This window comes from Alligator mississippiensis, chromosome 5 (genome assembly GCF_030867095.1).
Source record: "Alligator mississippiensis isolate rAllMis1 chromosome 5, rAllMis1, whole genome shotgun sequence".
Lineage (NCBI taxonomy): Eukaryota > Metazoa > Chordata > Crocodylia > Alligatoridae > Alligator > Alligator mississippiensis.
In genome coordinates this window covers 124,739,476-124,759,707 of record NC_081828.1, presented here as the reverse complement: position 1 = coordinate 124,759,707, position 20,232 = coordinate 124,739,476, and the positions used below count along the sequence as shown (strand labels likewise).

At 44.6% G+C, this 20,232-nt stretch overlaps 1 protein-coding gene across 1 annotated transcript in view; it reads left to right on the top strand.

The window, feature by feature from the left end:
• Positions 1–5,207: 5,207 nt before the first annotated feature.
• The window catches only part of CDK13 (cyclin dependent kinase 13), a 77,852-nt gene continuing 62,827 nt past the window's right edge, over positions 5,208–20,232 (top strand). The window contains exon 1 of the mRNA XM_019483328.2: positions 5,208–6,563. Coding sequence (XP_019338873.2) covers positions 5,425–6,563 — 1,139 coding nt within the window. The 5' untranslated portion in view covers positions 5,208–5,424. The remainder of the gene's footprint in view (positions 6,564–20,232) is intronic.

Here is a 20,232-nt window from a genome sequence, read left to right as displayed (position 1 = left end):
CCCCCATGGGCTGCCCATGGCTCTGTCTTGCTCCTGGTCCCATGCACTGCCTGGTTGGGCAGCACCCCTTGATCTGCCACCCTGCCTCCCTTATACCCCCTCCCTCCCATAAACTTCACTGCAGGGAGTTGCTGTCTATGTTGCCTGGCTGTACTCCTGGCCACATGCATGGGTGCAGGTACGCACATGCATGTGGTACCCACTGCGTCCAGCTCTAGGCAGCTCCTTGCAGGCTGGAATGCTGCCCGCCTGGAAGGGGGGACCCACTGTTTCCAGCAGTGGATGGAAAACCTGGATCCTTGCATATACTATACTGCAAATCTGGGATAAATGCTGCGCCAGAGTCATGCAGCCCGAGACTGAGACCTGATGTTTCCGTTCTGGGACTGTCCTGCTCAATTAGGAATGGGTGGTCACCCTAATCTAGCCCTAATCTTTGCAAGGCTGGCACACAGGTGAGAAGATGTGCCCTGCTGTGGAGCAGAGCCCTGCTCAGCTCAGAGAGCATGCTGGGATGCTTGGGGTGTCTGGTTCATCTTTAAATGAGCAAGGGGTCTGGGACAGGCATTGCATAAACTGGTTTGAGCCAAATCAGTTAAGTGGGATACTACATTCAACCAGGTTTATCAAAAAATGGTTTCAGCCATTTTCAAATTCAACCCTGGTTGAATGTAGTATCAGACTTAACTGATTGAACTCAAACCGGTTAATGCAACTTCTGGCCCAGACCCCTTCCTGGTTTAAATTAACACCCCAGAATGCTCTCTCACCCGGCCCCTCTGCTCCCCAGCTGGAGCAGACACTGGCCCTGGGAGGGAGCAGAGAAGAGGTTTATTCCCCACCTCTCCCTCCTGTGTCGCACCTGCATTTCTCCACTGGCTGCTCCAGTGGGGAGCCATGGGGAGCCTGAAGTGAACTGGTCAGGGAGTGGATTGAATTCCCTGCTCCCTGTCCCACAGACTCTACCTGGGGTCTGCCAGGTGCTCCCTACCTCCTGCTGCAGCAGCAGGGCTGGGGGTGTGGCTAGAGGCTAGCTGACATGGCCCCCTTAGGGGGGGGCAGGGAGGGGGGTTATTCCCCACTTGGTCCCCTCTGTCCTTGTAGCAGGATCTGCCCGCCCTGAGTGCTGCCACCACTCACTCCCTGCGTGGGGCAAGCGGTGGGATAACTCCCTCTGGCAGATTCTGGAGGAAGGGGGAATTACTCCCTGCCTACCTACCTAAGGGGCCATGTCGGCTGGGCTCTGTGCCCCCATGGTGCTGCTGGAGCAGCAAGGCAGCAGGGCCCTTGATGCAGACAGCAGCCCCTATCCTGGTGTCCAAGGAGTGCAGCTCTGATCCCCTGCTCGCAGGCCCCCTGCCAGGAAGAAGCTTGCACTTCTCAGACACCAGGACAGGGGCTGCTACCCCCGTCATGCTCTATTTCTTCCCCCTGCTCAGCACTCCAGTAGCAGGGCAGAGGCATGAACAGAGCCCAGCACGGCCCCTTAGGCAGGGGGTGGATGGGCAGGGAGGGGAGTTATTCCCCACTCCCTCCAGCATCTGGCAGAGGGGACAGGAAGGGGCTTCTCACCACTCACCCCATGCAGGGAGCAGGTGGCGGTGGTGGCTGTCAGATCCCCCTCGTGGTCCCCTAAAGGCAGATGGGATGGAGGGGGGAATAACCCCTCTCCCTGCCCCCTCTGCCTCCCTCAGGGGGCCATGCCACTGCAACAAGGAGTGGGGAGCGCCTGGCAGACCCCAACTCAGGTCCATGGGACAGGGAAGGGGAGAATTAAACTCCGTCCCTGGTCAGTTCACTCCAGGCTACTGCCAGGGCTGGCCATGCCCCCCAGCACAGCTTCCCTGTAGCTGAGGGCGTGCTCTAGTGCCCCACGGCTCCTGGCCTGAGCAACTGCAGGCATGTGCCTGCATTTCCTCAGTCCAGAGGGAATGTCTGTCCAGTTGCAAACTGGTTAGCTCTAAGGTTAGACTAACCTGCAAAGATTGAATGAATTCAGGCTCTGGCTGTTTGAATGTTTGTCCGTTGCCTTGGTGAAGAGAGCTTTTCATAGGAAAGGGAGTGAGAAGAGAGAGTTCTGATGAAACAGTGCTGCTGCAAAGGTTTGGTAAGGAAACACCAGCCAAAGATGCCCCATCTCTTTTTTGTCAGGGAAGGAAAGTTCATTTTTTGTTTGTACTGAAATTTGGTTATGATGTTCATTCCTTGGAATCACCTCATAAGGGTACTGTATAGCGATCTTTTATTTAATCAAGCTTTTAATATTTTGAAATGGCCATTTGTTATCCTGTAAAGCAACTCTTATCTTAGTGAAACTTGAAAACACACAAGTGTTTTCTTTTGTCAGTTTAAATACTTCTAATTTCATTATTACTTTAGTTGCTGAGAAACTTAAAAACTAGACTAGAAGTGTGTTTACCAAGTTTTTAGCAACTTTCCTTATTATAAAGGGCAATCATGAAGACTAATACTCCGAAGGAAAAAAATTAATCTCAATAAATTTGCTCTGTGTAGTATGAATCATTCAATTTTGTCCCATTCTTTGAAGAGAAATAACTTGCAGAATGGTGCACTAAAATGATTTTCCTATTTTAAACTTTTTGGGGTGGAGCTTGGAAATAAATAGTAATACAGCTTTCTTTGATCTCCAATTCTGTGAAATCTGAAAAGTCATCATTAGTAGACTATTCTTAAACTATACCTTGACTTCTTGGACTAAAATTGCAAACTCAGTGCCATCTAAATTGCTGTAACTGGTAATAATAGAGAAAATATCAAATGATAAGTAATGTCTATTATGAAACGAACTGTTGCTGTTCCTTGACATCTCGAGGCCTTTAGGGGCCTACAGGATACGTTTGGGGCCTGCATCTGGAATATCTTTACCATATGACGACTTTTAGTTTTGTAAGCTTTATTTCTGTTGTCCACCTCCAAGTTCTATAATGATTTCTTATTCTTTACCAATATTCTACCTCTATGAAAACCTGTCAAGTGTAGCACAGCTGTCTAAAATTGGAGTTGGATTATTAGATGACCTCTTCTGAAACTTTTTTCCCTATAAATTTATATCTTGTGGAATTTATAATATATGATCAATTTGAACTTCGTTCTTAACTGCTCCTTTTAATTACTTTTTAATTTCAAATATTATTTGGTCTAATGACTTGCACTGTAAAAGCACTACATTTGCTGATTTTTCTCCCCCCTTATTGGTTTCTTCTACAATGGAAGACACTATAAACGAGCAAAACACACTCTGTCTCAGAAGTAGGTAGAAAACTTGTGGAAAAATTACATTTTTGTATTCCAGTCTCTATTTCTGGACATTTTATAAAAGCTTCCCGTGACTCCTTTTATGTTAAACATTTTCAATTGCATGTTATATTGTACGTATGCAACAGCAGCTTAGTACGTCTTGCTATGAGTGTCCATTAGGAGCTTTATGTTGCTGGGTTTTTTTGTATTTAACAGATTTGGGTATTAGAGGTGGTGTGGGGAGGGGGGAAGTTTTAGCAGCCTTAGATATTTCAGCCAGTAAGTACAGTAGGGAAGTAATAGATCCATTTCCTTGACCAAAAAATTTGTTTACTGCCCCCTCCCCCCAAAAAATCATGCAACTCAAGTCCCAATGTGATTACAGCTTTACAGCCCCCACCCCCCTTCACTGCTTTCAAGTTAAACCTTGTTGTGCCATTAATGTATTCAGTGCATATTTCAGGAGTGAAGTCAGTATGGTCAAGATGAAGTACTGAAACATCATGAGGTTGGGTTAAAAAACACGAGTTTTAAAAAGAACTAATTCTACTCATTTGCTCGTATATGCTTATGCTTTTCCTGTTTGCGTGTGGAAAAGGTTTGAGTGACTCTGACTCAAAAATGAAAAAGGTTCAGATGCTTAGGCACTGATTAGAATGGGGGAGTTGGAGATTGAAAGAAAGCATCAGATACTTCAAGATTAAAAAAACCCCAACCAAACAAACAAAAAGAACAAAAAACCAGGGGCAACAAAGGTTAGGGAGTTGGGGCCTTGTCTTCAGCACGCAAATCATAGTCATAGAGATGTAGGACTGGAAGGGATGTCCAGAAGCTATCTAGTCCAACCTTGTGCCTGAGTCAAGGACATAGAACCAGGGAAAATAAGAATGGGAAGGGAACTCAGGAGATCTTCAAGCCAAAACCCCTGCTTTAAAGCAGGAGCCCTACCTCATCCTAGCCAAGGCTTTGTCTACCTGGGTCTTAAAATCCTCTAAGGATGGAGATTCCAAAACCTCTCTGGGTAACCTGTTCCAGTGCTTCACTACCCTTCTCGTGAGAAGTTTATTCCTAATATATCTAACCCAGCGGTTCCCAGTTGGTGGTTCATGTACCACTAATGGTATGCAGACAACCTGTAAGTGGTACACATTGACAGATTTATTATAATTTACCACCAGGAAATTTTTGTCATATACTTAACGCTGAACTGGTAGTAATTAAGATTGCATCATTTTAAATTGGTGGGTGCGCAATTCGTCAGAGTTCGGGAACCGCTGCAGCTCAACTTCCCCTGCTGCAGCTTGAGATTTGTTCCTGCCATCTGCCCCCACTGAGAACAGCCTAACTCTAGCTCAATCTTTGTAATCATCCCTAACCAAACTATCCCGTTCAAATCCACTGCAGATGATCGAGGTCAGAGGCTTTCAAGAGGGGGTACGCAAACCCCTGGGGCTAGGTGGAATGGCCTTAGGGTGTACGCGACAGTGGGTGCTGCCACCGTACTGCCGCTGGCACACCCCCCCTCCCCCCGGAGCTTTGTCCCTTCGCTGGGGACCGCCGGAGAACATGGTAGCAGCCTTTTCTGACAGCGGGACGTGGGGGGCTGGGCATGAGCTGCGCTGTGCAGTCTCAGGAGCCGAGGGAGAGGGCGGGGCCTATCCCTCACCCCGCCCCTGTCTCCCTGCAGCAGCCCGATTCTCAGCAACCCCTTCCCCCACCGCTAACAGGAAGTACGTCGTTGCCTTTCCTCTCTGAAGCCGGAAGCGGCTGCCCGCTTCCCCCCTCTCCGCAGGCAGCCTTTCCCCACCGGAAGTGTCGCAGCGGGGTTTCCGCTCATGACATTCCGGGTGGGAGGGGGGTGGAAGTCTCGCGTGGTCTTGGCCCGCTCCCGGCTCCGGCAGGCACGACAGAGGACTCGGGCCGGAGAGGCGCTCGCCTGCCCCCCCCCCCCCCCCCCGCTCGCTCCTCTCGGCCGCCGTCGCCCTCCCCCCCCCCACAGCCGCCGGCCTGCCCGCATGCGCAGTGGCGATCGCTGCGTGCGTGTGTCAGTCACGCAGCGCCAGGCCGCTCCCTCCCGGCCCGCGGCGCTGACACGGCGCCCCTGCGCCCGGCCCGGCCGGGGCCCCATGGCGGCCTGAGCCCGTAGGCCGCGCGCGCGCGAGCCCGATGCCGAGCACCTCGGAGGCGGCGGCGGGCGGCGGCGGCCGCGGGGGCTGGGGCGGCGCGGAGCCGGCGGAGAAGAAGCGGCTGCACCACCGCCGGCGGAAGCGCTTCGCGGCCCAGCCGTCGGCTCCGCCGCCGCCGCCGGCCCCGCACCCGCTGCTCTTCCCGCTGTTGCAGCCGCCGCTCCTGCAGCCGCCGCTGCTGCAGCCGCCGCCGCTGCCGCCGCAGTCGCTGCTGTTCCTGGCCGCCACGGGCGCCTCGGCCTGCTGCGGGGACGGCGCCGAGCGCAAGCGGCCGCGGGGCAAGCGGCGCTCGGGCTCGCGGCACAAGCGGCGGCGGGGCCGCGGCGGCGGGGGGGCGGCGGCGGCAGCAGCGGCGGCCCCGGAGGCCGAGAAGCGGCGCGGCGGCGCGGCGGGGGCGCTGAGCACGCTGGTGGAGGAGTACGACGACGTGAGTTCGCAGTCCGAGGGGCTGGTGGCCGCGGCGGGCGGCAGCGGCGGGGGTAGCCCGGCCTCGTCGCCCGGCGGCAGCCGCCCGGCGCCGTCGCGAGGGGAGGCGGAGCGCGGTAGCCGGGCGCGGCGGGAGCACCGCGGCAGCAGCGGCCGGTCCCGCGAGCGGCACCGCGAGCACCGCCGCGAGCGTGGGGACAAGGAGAAGACGGCGGCGGCCGAGCCTGCCTCGGCCTCCTCTTCCTCCTCGGCCGCAGCCGCCAAGCCCCGCGGCCGCCACAACCACGCCGGCGGCCCTGAGGGGCGCCGCAAGGGCCGCTCTCCCTCACCGGGCAGGAAGGAGCGGGAGGCCAAGGCACACCGCAGCCGGCCCAAAGCCACTAAGGAGCCACCGTCGGCCTACCGGGACCCGCCCAAGGCTTACCGGGACGACAAGGCTGAGCCCAAGGCCTACAGGCGCCAACGCTCCTCGCCCAGCCCTGGCCGCGACGACAGCCCCCCACACCGCACCTCGCTGGGCCCACGCAGCCGCAAGTCGCTCAGCCCCCTGGGCGGCCGCTCGCCACTCAGCCCCTACAGCCGCCGCCGCTCACCCAGCTACAGCCGCCACAGCTCCTATGAGCGTGGGGATGTGTCACCCAGCCCCTACAGCAGCTGGCGTCGCTCCCGCAGCCCCTACAGCCCTGCCGTCAGGTGAGTCTGGGCCTGCCTGGGGGCTGGGGTTGCTCTTGTGGTCCTGGGAGCTGAGGGAAGGCCCCAGCGCTCCCAGCAAAATGGGCACTGCTGCCTTAAGAGCGGGGGGCGGGGGAGAGGGCTGCGGTTCCCTGCATGTGAGGGCAGACCCCTGAGCTGTGAGGGGGCTTCCAGGTGTCCAGAGTGTTTGCAGAGGTGGGGACCCTCTTGTGAAGTCTGGTGGATAAGGCCCCAGGGCAGGTGCTTGGAGGTGAGAGGGGTTAGAAACTTGAGTTTTCTCCAGCATCGAGAAGCGCAGCTCTGGGGACAGTCCTTTTTTCTTGTGGAAAAGGGTCTCAAATATCCTGCACTGCATCTTTCGCGAGATCACTTGAAAATGCGGCCTTTACCCGGTGTGCTTTTTTGCCCAGGTATGCTTTGCTTTGCACCCTGTGAGTAGTCCCGCTGCCATTTGCAAGGGAGGCCGCTCAGTGTATTAAACTCTGCACTCTAGTAGAAGCTTGAAGTGGTGGGGTCGTCTTCCCATGCACATGTTCGGTTTGTCTGCTAGCTCAGTTTCGTGTGCTTTTTTTATAGAGATCACAAGTGGCCTGAATTCAGTTAGTTTGAGTAGTGACAGGTCATCTACTTTTCAAGTTGCTGAGTTTAATGCCCTTAAAACATGCTTCAAAGTTAATGAGACTTCTGGCGCTGTAAAACTGACCCTTGTGTGCCTCTAAATGAAGATTGGTTCTTCTAGTAAAAAGTCTTGTGGCAGGCTGTAGAAGCATTGATTTCAAAGTTGTTGAATTTAATATCTAAAATTATTGCTTATGGTTTGCTTTTTGTTAAATTTGTCTCTTTGGCAAGATTTTTTTTTCAAAGCCTTGTGATCTTTATGAAAAAGACTACCTTTTAAACCTGTTGGCTCTGTATCAGTTAGTGCTAGAAGCCTTGCACCCCGTGCTAACTGAGAATCTTACATGTTTTATTGACTGTTCTCATGTTTGACTGAGTCTTTTCACCAAGGTCTGTCTTTCAAGATAAACATTGTTGAAAGGGTTAAGTAAGGAACCTTTGTCTGTCTTCGGGTAGGAGGTGTAAAACAAAGATGGCTTCAAAAATAAAGAGTGGCATAACAGAGTATAGAAGTAGTGTATTGGAGGATAAGACTTTTGTGAAATATCTGCAGATTGGAAGACATTTTCAAGGTGAGAAACTACTAGGCAGCTGATTTTTATTTGTGTTTTGAGTGCTTTGTAAGTGGCTAAAAATAGTTTTACAAATATTTTGATGTGAGTTGTGAGAACGGACTGAAGAAATATTCTGAGTAATGAATTCAAAATGTAATTTTCCTTTGTACACAATTAGTCAAAGTGCAATAATATGCTTTGGGGTTTGCATTTAAGAGTTGCTATACTTAATCAGACTACTAGGCCATCCATTCTAGTATTTGTTGTATGCACTGGCCATTAAGAGACGCTTTAGAGGACAGTTCAGCTTCTTAGTGGATAGTGAGGGGGACAAACTGTGATAGGAAAAGTTTCTTTAAACCCTTGTCAGTTAGTAAATTTGCTTATGACTTGATGTCTTGTTTTCTTATTTAATTTGCCTCAAACCGATGCAAACCCTTCTTGGATTGTAAATCCGACAGTTGTGAACAGAAATGTAGATCTTCCTTAACTTTTGTGATTTTTTTAGTCCTTCCTTTCTTCAGCTGTAATTTGTGTTCAGTATTTTACTGGTGCAGACTTCCTGGTATTAACTAGCATTCCAAGCAGGTGCGTTTCTTGCTTGGGACAGCACAGCACGTCTGTCAGGGACAGAAGAGAGATGATAGCATTTAGAGAGACTTCAAGGGATGATGGTCCCTGCTCCAGGCCTTGGATGAAGGAGAACTGGGTTAAATTCCTTCCTATTTCTACTACTGACTTTGGCTGGGTCATAGTTCTTCATTTAGTTTACTGTATCTAAAATGTGTTAGTATCTTTAAGGAAGGTGAAGGTGAAGATATGTTAACTAATATTTGTTCGGGATTCAGGGACTAATGTCATAGAAGCCATAGATAAAATTTAGTACATGCCTGGTGTCCTGTCAGCTTCTGGTTTAAAAAATGACCCTCTCTTCCCACCCCCCACCCAAACAAACAAACAAACCACCCTTCCTTAAATGATTAATTTTCTGTGATGGGCCTTGCCACATGATAGTCTTCACTTGATCCTCTCTAGACAGTCATCCAGAGTATGTCTGAGTTTTCCAGTATATTCCCGCACAGCATTTCTAAAATCTAGCATTTCTTTTCAGTCGCATAACTAAAACTATTGTCCAAGTCCTCGTTATTTCATGTCATATCTATTTTAGATTTCTTCTTTTGGCCTTGACAAATCTTATTTTTGCCCTGCTTATATTTGTTCAGAATCATTTCTTTAGTCTGGTGCTGGAAAACTGTAGTGGATGTTCTGTGTCTGTTCTCAAAGATGTTGTTCAGATTGAGAGCAGCAGATAGTGATGGGCTCCTCTTGGGTAAGGAGGAGTTTCAGATTTGGCCTTATCTGAACAAGAAAGTTGGCCAGTTTAATTTTAGGGTTTTGTTTTTTTTAAATCTTTTTTGTAGATTCCCTTATTTCAGTTTAGCTTAAACTGAGATGGGCCTTGTTTAAACTAAAATAAATTCTTATGGTAACTTTCTGTACCAAGTGTAACTGAAGTGGCTTACAATAAGCTATTAACTGGCATGGCTTTTAATGTAGATAAACTCTTAGTTGTATTGTCTTAGACAGGTGTATAGGAAGCTTCTTAACTGGTTTTCAGGAGTACGTGAGCCATCCAGTGGCAGAACAGCCACTGGATTAGTAAGAAAAATATCTTGAGAGCACTTGAATGTAGGTGTTTCTAAAGCACCTAGAGCTGGAATTTCCAAGGTGGCCTAGGCACACAGGTCTCAGTGAAAGATAAATTAAAGATCAGTGTACTCACTTGAGTTAGCTGAAGTATCCAAAATTTGTTTTCAAAATTATAATTCCAAACATCAGAATCTGTTCAGTCCCAAATCTTCTTTTACTTGGAAGAGAGTGAAGAACAGCTTCACTGTTGTGCAAAAAAATGGACAGCTTTCCTCTGATTCAGTATACTTGTTTACGTGCAGCTTATATATTGTTGCTGCATATTTTTTCAGCCATTAGAAATAAAACATGGAAGGTCATGATGCGATTTTTTTAGTCAGTTAGCATAGTTGTATAATACTCATGTCACATGGTTGAGTTATGCCCCACTACATGAATTAAGAAGGTTTTGCTGTGTAGCTTAGGTCATAGTGCAAGGGTCCTTTGCTTTGGAACTGACAAGTGGAATGGTTTCACAAAGGCAGCAGCTTCTTAAGACACCTGCCTTTTTTGTCCTGGATGATTTAAGGGTTTAATTTCTGGTTTGTGTCTAGACAGTAAGTGGCTCTATGTGGTAACTCACCTTTCACTGTTCTTTTAATGTTTTTCTTCTCTTCCCTAATTATAAATACCCTGTGTAAGGTAAGATGCACCTTTAGTAGTGCTGTGTTGCCTTGCCTGGTGTTATTGGACTAGCCATTTTGATATCTGTGGAGGTTGAAAATAAGGGTAAGATTAGTTAGTCTAGGTACTTACTGTGATGTAGGTACATTGGTCTTCAAGGCTGGGTACTTTTGACCTTTTTAGATCGTGGTACTTCTCCACCAGAAGCTTATATAAAATATTAGAGGGACCTTTGGCAAGGCTGAGGAATCCAACAGCTTCAGGGAATTGATTTTTGGCTTGTGACATTCCTAAACAGAAGCAGAGTAAAACTTATACAAAACTTGTCTGCTTAGAGTTCTGAATTGCAGCACTGATTCTGACTAGTTTTCAGTTTTACCTAGGGATTGCTTTGCAGGTAGGCTCTGAGTAGCAGCAAACCAATTCGGGTTGCCTCTACACGTGATTCAAACTTGGAAGTTTCTTAGCCACTATAAAGGTTAGAAACTTAGGTGGGGGGTTTTTTTGTAATTCTGCAGAAAGCAGTTATTCAGGTTGCTTCATTTGCTAGGGAGGACTTTCTTCCTCATGTCTAGTGATTGGTTGGCTAGTGTTTAAATATTTCTTGGCTCTAGCAGGCAAGACAATGAGAATTAGTTGTTAGGATGCTACCCTGAATAATTGGTGTTACTTCTGTAAGTAGTAATTCCATTGTGCTATGGGGATGGGCATTTTCAGAATAGAGAAGTGAGGGTTTGAAGTTTTTCCTATAGCAACAAGGTGATTTGAATTTTGTGAATGCTCTAGCTCTGAAAAATACCGTTTCATTTAACAAAACTATGATAAATTCAACTGTCAATAGCCTGTGATAGAGCATCTATACTTTTTGTTTGGTAACTAGTCCAGATGTGCTTAACAAAGTATGGAACTGTGACAGAAAATAGGGTTTCCCCTGGCTTCACTCAGTTGTCTATGTGATTACACATTCAGTTCAGGTAATCAAACATATAATAAATGCTTGAATTCTTGAATATCACAATATGAATACTGATGTGTTGGAATAGAATATTTCATATGGTTAGGGTAGATATATGCTCATACCCAGTAATATTTCAAACTTGATTGCACCAAACTTTTGTCTCATTGCTTGGTACTATGGACTTTCCTAAAAGGGATAATTGCAAACCCAGTGCTTGTCCAGCTGAACAAGTGTAAAGCAAGGCTGTGTCTGTCACTATGATAAAACACTTGTTCCCACTGATTGGTACATTATCCTTTTACACCTGTTGTGCTTTCTTTCCAAGGCACTTTCTCGTGTACTTTCAAGCTGGCAAAGATAACCATCTATAAGGCCTGTAACCTTGCTTGATTTTGTACTGGTACTATTTCTGATCATGGGGCTGGAAGAATACACTTCTGAGCTGCCTCAGGCTTTGCCTTGGAGTAGAGTGAACTTTTAGGTATATTTGAGCCACAGTGTAGGCCAGGGGGGTGGTATGAACCCACACCCCAGCAGTCTCTAAAATGTCTAACTTGAATTTCCATTGGGCTTCCTGGAAATAAGAGCAGCTGTAGTACAGAACAGTTATGCACATCATTACAGCATTAAGATGAGAGGGGGTTTCTTTCTTAATTCCATAACACTAGCAGCCATTCTAAGGTTCCACTAATGAGGCTAGTCCATAAAACTAGAGAGCTCTTAGAAATAACTTAGGCATACATGTGAAAATAAGATAAAAGCAGTGATAAAGGAAAGTAATAAAAGAAGAGTCAATGTTTATATGATGATTAGTTTATGTAGGTGAAACTTTAGTTTAATATACATTGGTCTGAAAATAGCTTCAACATTTGTAGCTGTCATTTTTTGCAGTTGGATAAGGGTTAGTTTTAGCCAGAGCTAGGATACAGTGAATCGGGGCAACCACCCTGGGCCCTGCGCTTTGTGGGGGGCCTGCGGAGCCAGGCAGAGCGACCATGGCTCTTCCTATGGGGCCCACCTGGAGCTGGCAGCTGAGCCCCGCACTGCAGAAGAAGCATGGCCCCGCACAGGCTGATTTGCCTCAGGCCCCACATCCCCCTAGGGTTGGCTCTGGTTTTAGCTTCAGAATTTTTTCTGCTGGGGGGGGGGGGGGGGAAGGGTTTTTCTTAAGTAAAGCTCACCATCAATACAGGTCAGTCACATCTTGCGTGTGGGTTACATTCTAAAGTCAGTGCGTAAGGCGAAAATTGCGTATAGTCAAATCGCGTATTACTGTGCCAGCGATTTGACTAGTGGTGACTGCCTCTGCCTGCAAAACCTCCTGCCGCGGAGCCGTGCTTAGAGCTGTGCTGCCAGCAGCAACAGCACAGCGCAGGGTGGTGGTGGGGATGGCTGCTTGCCGCCTGGCCACTACTGTGCTGCCACTGCTGCCCAGCGGTCGGCCCCACAGCTCCGGGCACGGCTCCATGATGACAGCAGGAGGTTTTGGAGGCAGTGGCTGTCACTGCCATAATGGGCCTCCAGGTAAGCGGCAGTGCTGTGTGCAAACTCAAGCCCCGCCCCCCCTCTCACCCCGCGTATAGTTGAATTTTCGCGTAAGTTAAATGCGCGTCTGATGCGACTGACCTGTATATAGAGTTCCCTTTAGAGCAAAACTAAATAAAATAAAACTTTTTTTTAAGGCACAGAAGAGAGAGGGCATTAGATTCTTGTTCTTATATTGGATTGAGTACATTTCATGTAGATGAAGGGTTTCTGTCATTCCAGTATGAGTTCTGAATTTATTAGTACCTGCACTGTTACTTATAATGAAAGTTGCTTTTTACCCTTCCTGGATTAACTGGATTTTTTTTCTTTCTCCTTGATTATTATGGAAAGGAATAGTGCAAAACATTGAATCTTGCAATGTGCTCTGAAGGTGAATTGGGCTCAATGTTATTTATGCTAGTAGATGTAGGCAGAAATTCTCAACTGAGAACTTTTGTTATGAAAAGAGAAAAATAAAATATGAATGTTCAGAATTTTCTAGTATTCCTATTTGTTTTTGAAACTTTTGAAAGATTTGCTTTTTGAAGGGATAATAGATGCATGAAAATGGCTATGGTACGTGTCCCTTGTGCAGAAAAAACCCTAACTAGCTCAATTTTAGTGCAGCTACCTAGAAAATAAATAGGTATGTGAACCAAAACTGTACCAGACACTTAAAGGAATAAATACAGTCAACATAATATCAGTTTAGAAAAAAATAGTCCTGTCATGAATTAGGTGAATTAGTTGTGACTTCATTTTAAATTTGCCCATTAATGCACAAAATAAAATTAAACTAAATTATAGCTAATTGGAATGTACTGTTTCAAGTGGTTCAAATTACTGACCAATTATACGGGAATATAATGGCTTGGAAGATTTGTGAATAAAGCCAGTATACATATTAAGGTATGTGTTTCCGAATATTTTTAGAGGAACCTATATGGAACTGAAATATTGTACCTCTTGTGTAACATTAGAGAATTTGCTAGTAGTAAACGCTGAGTTTGAGCTGCAGTGTGTATTTCAGTCTGTTCTCATTTTGGTTATTCATATCTCTCAAATTCTTCTCCTAAAGTCTTGCGCTGTACCCTAGTCTAGAAGTGATTTTTTTAAATTTGGAGACTTGGGGACCAAATCAATTGTTTCCCGACTTTTGTTGTTTTTTTTTATAGCCTCTGATTAAAATATTTGCATTTATAACTGAAATGGCTAAAGCTTGCTACTTTTAAAATGACGGTATTTTTAAAATACTTGAGAAAAAGGAATATCCATGCATCATTAAACACTCATACATGTTTTACTGATTGTAAATATGTTTAAACAATTTGAAGTGTTCTTCAGTTCTGACACTGCTAAAATCTGTCTATAAAGCTTTCATCTTCAATTAACTATTTTTTCGTTGCATCTCAACTCTTTATTATATTTAATTTCCACAGTGTTGATGCTATAGACTGCTGGAATTTGACTCCTGTAATAGCATATTGATATGTGTTTGGTGTAGTTTACGTAGCTCGGGTTGAAACTACAGAATGTTTGACAGTTTTGAAGCAGTTTAGGATAGTGTTATAAATCATTACCATAATTGAGCAGAAATCAGTTGCTATCAGTTTATTTTGGGAGAACTTTAAGGAGTTGTTCAAAGTGTATGCATGTATTTCTAAATTTAAAGGAACAGTCCTGTTCCTTATTTGTTTGCTAATTTTAAAGGGATTACATAGATAGGGATTTGGGTGTTTTGGGGTGTCTTCTAGTCTTGGCCTTATCTTCCCTTCACAATTTCTTTTCATCCGTTTCTTTTCAATTTGTTTGCTTAGAGTAACTTCTTTGTCCTTTCTCTCTCTATCTTTCTCTTCTTTCCTGTGTAACTAGTTATAGTGTTATATATTTAACCAGCTACTGAGGGAAATCAGTGTAATCCAGTTGCTCCACCTGTTTGTTTTTTTCTTTAGCTGCATCATAAACAATATGGTTGTTTGAGGAACATCTGAGTTTTGTGACTGACACTAGTTAGGCAAGCAATTGTTTTTTTCCATCTGGAAAAGAACAACAACTCTTATTTTACACTGTTGCCGTAAACTGTTTTCATGTTTTCAAATGCATGGCAATATATGAATTGTAACTTTGTATAAGGTGTTACAGCAATGTAGCAATGCAGGATGTCTTTCATCTAAGATGCATTTGAGAAGCAGTTAATTAGTAATCCTGACAAAGGTGCCTGTACCCAGGAAAAGCCAGACAATATGCGGGTCAGAGCTGCTGTTCATGCAACTTGAAGGAAAGCATCTAAAAAGACTGAAGCAAAGATTTTTTTTCTTTTTATGTATCATTTCTCTTATCTGCATACACGTGTGCACATATTCTTTTCTGAAAGTTAACGTTGTGATAACTTCTTTTGGTCGAAGAGGATTGGTTGTGTCTCTAGTTCCTGTTAACAAAGCCAGAGAGGCTTTTTAGTGCTTTGTGCAACAAATTTTTTGGTGGAAGTAGGGGGAGATCATGTCTGAACTCCGACTTGAACTTCTGTTTTAACCTAAATCTGGTACCTCCTAGCAGTCATTTAAAACCAGTTGGTTTATGCTTGAGGTAAAACCCTCTTTTCACATGCGAACCTAAAGCTTTGTGCACGCACCTAAGCAGCCCCTTAACATGACCTATAAAGGGGGACAAAAATTGTTTGTAACGTTCTCTGCTTTGAAGTACAAAATGACCTGAAGGGGTCTTGTTTACTTGAATATAAGATGGCCCCCAATAATTAGATTGTATATATGGAACACTTATAAATTAGTTATAATTTTTCAGGTATAGAATCTACTTATTGGAGGTTTGCCTTGACTATGCCCCCCTCCAACTGGTACAGCAGGGAAGATAAATTTGGGGGATCTGATGACCCCCTTGGTCTCTGCCTCCCCCAGCTTCTTCTTTCTATAGCCCCTTTGCCCCCCATATTGTCAGACCTTTCTCTCTGAGTACATAGAAGTGAGGGGCAGGTTTGAAAACACCGACTTTGAAAACAGTAAGTTGCATGTTCACTAAATTGCATATTGCACAGATGTTCAGTATCTTCAGTGACTTGTATGAGGATGTGGAAAGCACTCTGTCCAAATTCGTGACCGACACCAAATTTGGGGGCAAAGTAAACACACTGGAGAGCAGGGAGCAGATTCAGGTGGATTTGGACAGATTGGGCAAGTGGGCATTGGATGCAGAATAGGATGCAGTTTAACAAAGGTAAGTGCAAAGTACTACATCTAGGGAGAAAGAATCACCAGCACATTACAGACGGAGAGGTGACTTTCTAGGGAGCACAGCAGCAGAAATGGGTATCAGAGTCATAGTTGACTCCAAAATGAGCATGAGTTGTCAATGTGATGAAGTGATAAGTAAAGCCAACCGCACTCTTTCATGTATTAGAAGGTGAATCACGAACAGGTCTAAGGAGGTGATACTTCCCCTCTGTGTGGCATTGTTAAGACCACAGCTGGAGTACTGTGTCCAGTTCTGGGCACCGCACTTTAAGAGGTATGTGGATAACCTTGAGAGGGTCCAGAGGAGGGCTATGTGTATGGTTAAGGGCCTGCAGGTAAGATCCTACAAGGAGAGATTGAGGGACATGAATCTCTCCAGCCTCCACAAAAGAAGGCTGTGAGGGTATCTTGTGGCCATCTACAAATTCATTGGGGGGCAGGGCAGCAAGGAATAGGGGGTACTCTGTTTACCAGGGCTCCCCCGGGGTTACTAGGAACAATGGCCATAAGCTGATGGAGAGCAGACTTAGATTAGACATTAGGAAAAATTTCTTTACGGTGAGGGTTGCCAAAATTGGGCGTCCAAGGGAGGTGGTGCTCTCCCCTACCTGGGGGGTCTTTAAGAGGAGACTAGACAAGCACCTAGCTGGGGTTGTCTGACCCCAGCACTCTTTCCTGCTCAGGGCAAGGGGGTTGGACTTGATGATCTACTGAGGTCCTTTCCAACCCTAAAAATCTATTAAATCTATGCATGTAGGCAAATTATTATGGGTACCTGTAGACTTAGTTCATCTAGAATTGGTGTATTGCACCTTTTTTGAAATTGCTGCAAGTTTTAGCATAGGTACCCCATAAAGACACATTTAAGCAGCACTTCTGTACCTACTTGGATATAGTACAAACTACGCATGATACTAGCCCAAAGCCAAAAGGCTCCCAACTTACCTTATGTTTAGTTCATTGGGCTGGGCGCCGACAGAGTCAACCGTGTTTCAAGCCATGGTGATCCCACAGCTCAGCGCTGCTCAGTTACTTCAGATACATACCCCCCCCACAAAGAATCCATGTGTGGAACTGGGGTTCTTGTAATGGGTCCTGGGATCCTCCAAACATTTCTGTGCAGATGAGGCACAGAGCAACCTGGTCTGGTTCCAGAAATCTCCCAGCAGGGGACTCCCTGGGTGCTTATTGCACTGCTGTGCCCCAGTTCACAGTGTGCTTCTGTAAGTGAGAGAACCCCAGGTTCCCACTGGCAGATGCTTGCCCCAGGAACCCCCCAGGTGGCATTTTATGGACACATGCATCTCATTGCTGCAGTTCAAGTTGGGGTGTGCCACTGCAGTTGTGGGGGTCCCAGTTTCCTTACTTGCAGACATGTGCCCTTGGAATTTCCTAGTATTCCGTAGATGCCTATTATGCTGCTGCCCCCCAACTTGGGGTACACCTCTGCAAATGAGGGAATCCTGGGCAGGTCTTCCTGGGGCTTCAGGAAGCACACATTCCTAGAGTTTTCCCATTTGGCAGAACTGTGCCCTGAATCATGGTGCGGCAACAGGGTAGGCACATCTGGGACATCCCTTGCTGGAGACAGGTGATGTCTGTGTTACCCAGTGAAGCAGATCAGCTGTGTTGGGATGTGCCCTGGCACAGCTGATTTGCTTCATTTGGGTGACATCTGTTCATAGCCTGTGGGTCTTGTGTCCAGATATACATACAGATGCTTACCCATCTTTCCCAGTGTAGATGCAGTTACATTGGTACAAAGGTATTTATTAGTATTCCTCACTTCTGTATACAAAGCTACACTGTTCATATGTGTCAGTATAACTGGATAACTAGGCATAGAAACACTATAATTATTTTTGAAGAAAAATAATTCTTAAATGAAATAATTATACCCATATAAAAGCCATGTGTTCACCAAACTGAGGGAAAAATGCATTTTAAAAACACATTGCCTGTTATATTTTAACTTTTTGAAAGCCCATGGCATATTAAGCTGAACTTAATATGCACATAATATAGCATATTAAGCTGCACTTAATATGCTAGCCACTAAGGATAAGGGGGTCTTCTGTTCCAATCACATGAAAAAGTAACTTGCCTTGTTTATGCTGGGTTTTTATAAATTTGTTAGGCATGTTTTAAAAATATGTACTTTATTTTAATCTGGTTCTGTTCAAGAAGTCCTTTAGGAAAATTGAGGAATATCTTTGATGGATCTTATTTCCATGTTTTAAAAAGATACATTTTTTAGGAAACAAAACGGAGGTTCCAGTTGTGGCATGTCATATAGAAACCAAAACGGAACAGGTTGATTTCTATTTTGCTTTTTCAGTTCTGGTCTGTTTTACGTTTTGGTTACAGTGCATTTAAGGGCTTTATTTATTAAAGTAAATACGAAGTACTTTTGTGCATTTTACATAACTGCTTTAAGGCTAGTTGGAGATGGTGATTTCCTTTCTCTCTGCTCCCTCCCCCAGTGTCTTAAATTCTCACTTTTTCACCTTGTTTACTTCTGTGGCAAGCAGTAGGGTTTGCAGAAACCTCTGGTACAGCAAGATGACTATGTTTGATACTCCTGTTTTCTGAAAAGTATTTTGATGTAAAGATTTTGATAGGCCATAACATCTTTGAAACGTGACCTGTATACTCACTGGATTAAGTTGAAATTTAGTTTCTAGCATTTTACGGTAGACCCAAATTCAGATGAAGTAGTGCAGTCAACCTGCTGTCAAGTTCTCAGGGAAGCTGATAGTCTAGTAAAAGGGTTTGAAAAGGTTTATTTTGATATGGGGATTCACATTTCTTTCCTGGAAATTAGCAAGTATAGTGCATGCAGTAGAAACTTCTCCACTTCTATCCTGTGAGATGCTGTATTTGTTGACCTAGAGCAGTTATGTTGTCAGAATTGAATTGCTGGCTCTTCAAATTTTTGAACAGCAAGGACTGTTAATGATATTTTTATTTTTTTTTTGTTTGTTTTAGACTTACCATCTCTCAGGTGTTGTTGGTTGCATTTATTATGTCTTAGAGTCTCTAGCAGACTGGGAACTGATCATGGCTCCTGTTTGTTTGTATAAATATAATCACTGTGAATCATCTCTTTCCCAATAATGTTTCGATCAGAAAAGAGAGGCTGGTATATTTCTACAAATTTAATTTAGGCCAGCAATTATAGACATGATGAATACATCCAGTGCATGTATATAAGTTAAAACATGAAGAAACTCTTTCATAAATTTCTGTGTAATTGCAAGGGTGTTGGTTGTAACCTTGTTGGTCTAAGGACATAGGCAGACAAGGTTCTTTGGATAAATTTGATATCTTTTATTAGAGCAGCTAAAATAGTCGAAAAAATTATTTGCAAGCTTTCAGGTATAAACACCCTTCTTCAGGTACAGGGAGTGTAATGTAATTGCAATGAATTAGTCTACTTTATTGGTTTTAATTGGAGAATTTACTTTTCAGCAAATGCATGGTCTAAATTGGCAGTGTGTTCCCAGTAGCTTTTAACAGAACTAAATCAGAGTTCCTAGGCAGGTCAAAATATGAGCTATTCTTAAACAGCGAATAAGTAAAATGAAAATATGTATGGATTTATGGATTATAGCGATCCCATTCTTTAAATGTAAATTAAGTATTTACTGTACTGTGAGCACCTGTTGATTACATTCATTTATGATTACATTTAATACAGATGTACTGGAACTACTGTTTAATTCATACAAATACACTTTAATACAACATTATTTAAATCCTTAGAAATGAAGCTTAAAGTTGAATGTTGTCTTTCTGTACGTCTCTGTGCCCAGTGACATTGTAGAAGTGTTTCTGTATTTAGTAGTTTTTAGATGTAATGGTAAAAAGATTATTCTGATTATAGTTGTATAGTAATTTTTTAAGAGGTAAAGTTAAAATTCTCACAGAAATATAACTGTAGGTTGCTATGTAGCTTTGTTGTCCCTCTTAAATTAGTAGCTTAATATAGTTCAATTTTGTTTTCAAATTCATGTTACTATAGTTTCCCTAACTTTTTTCTTAACTTCTACCAAAGCAGCCTCATCCTTACTTGGATGTGGTTAAGCAAATTAATACTGTATAAATTGATTACAGTCAATATTCTTTCAACAAACCAAGAACAGCCCTCATATTTGGGGAGGGAAAGGACTACTTTTCTTCTAAAATGTATACTCCTGTTTTGTGGTGATCACAAATTTTAAAAAATGGTCAAATCAGGAAAAGCTAGGACATTTAGAAAAAGGTCTACTTAAAGGAAGAAACTTAAGGTATGGCGAGGCAGAAAAACTCTGTTGAGGAGTGGGGGATAACTTGTCATCCATCAGTCTGATTCACTATAACTGAATGCTTGCTGTATCTCAGTAAATGGAAACTGAACTGCAGTAATTTAGCAGCTGTTTCATTCAGGAGTAAAATACTGTGGTTCAGCT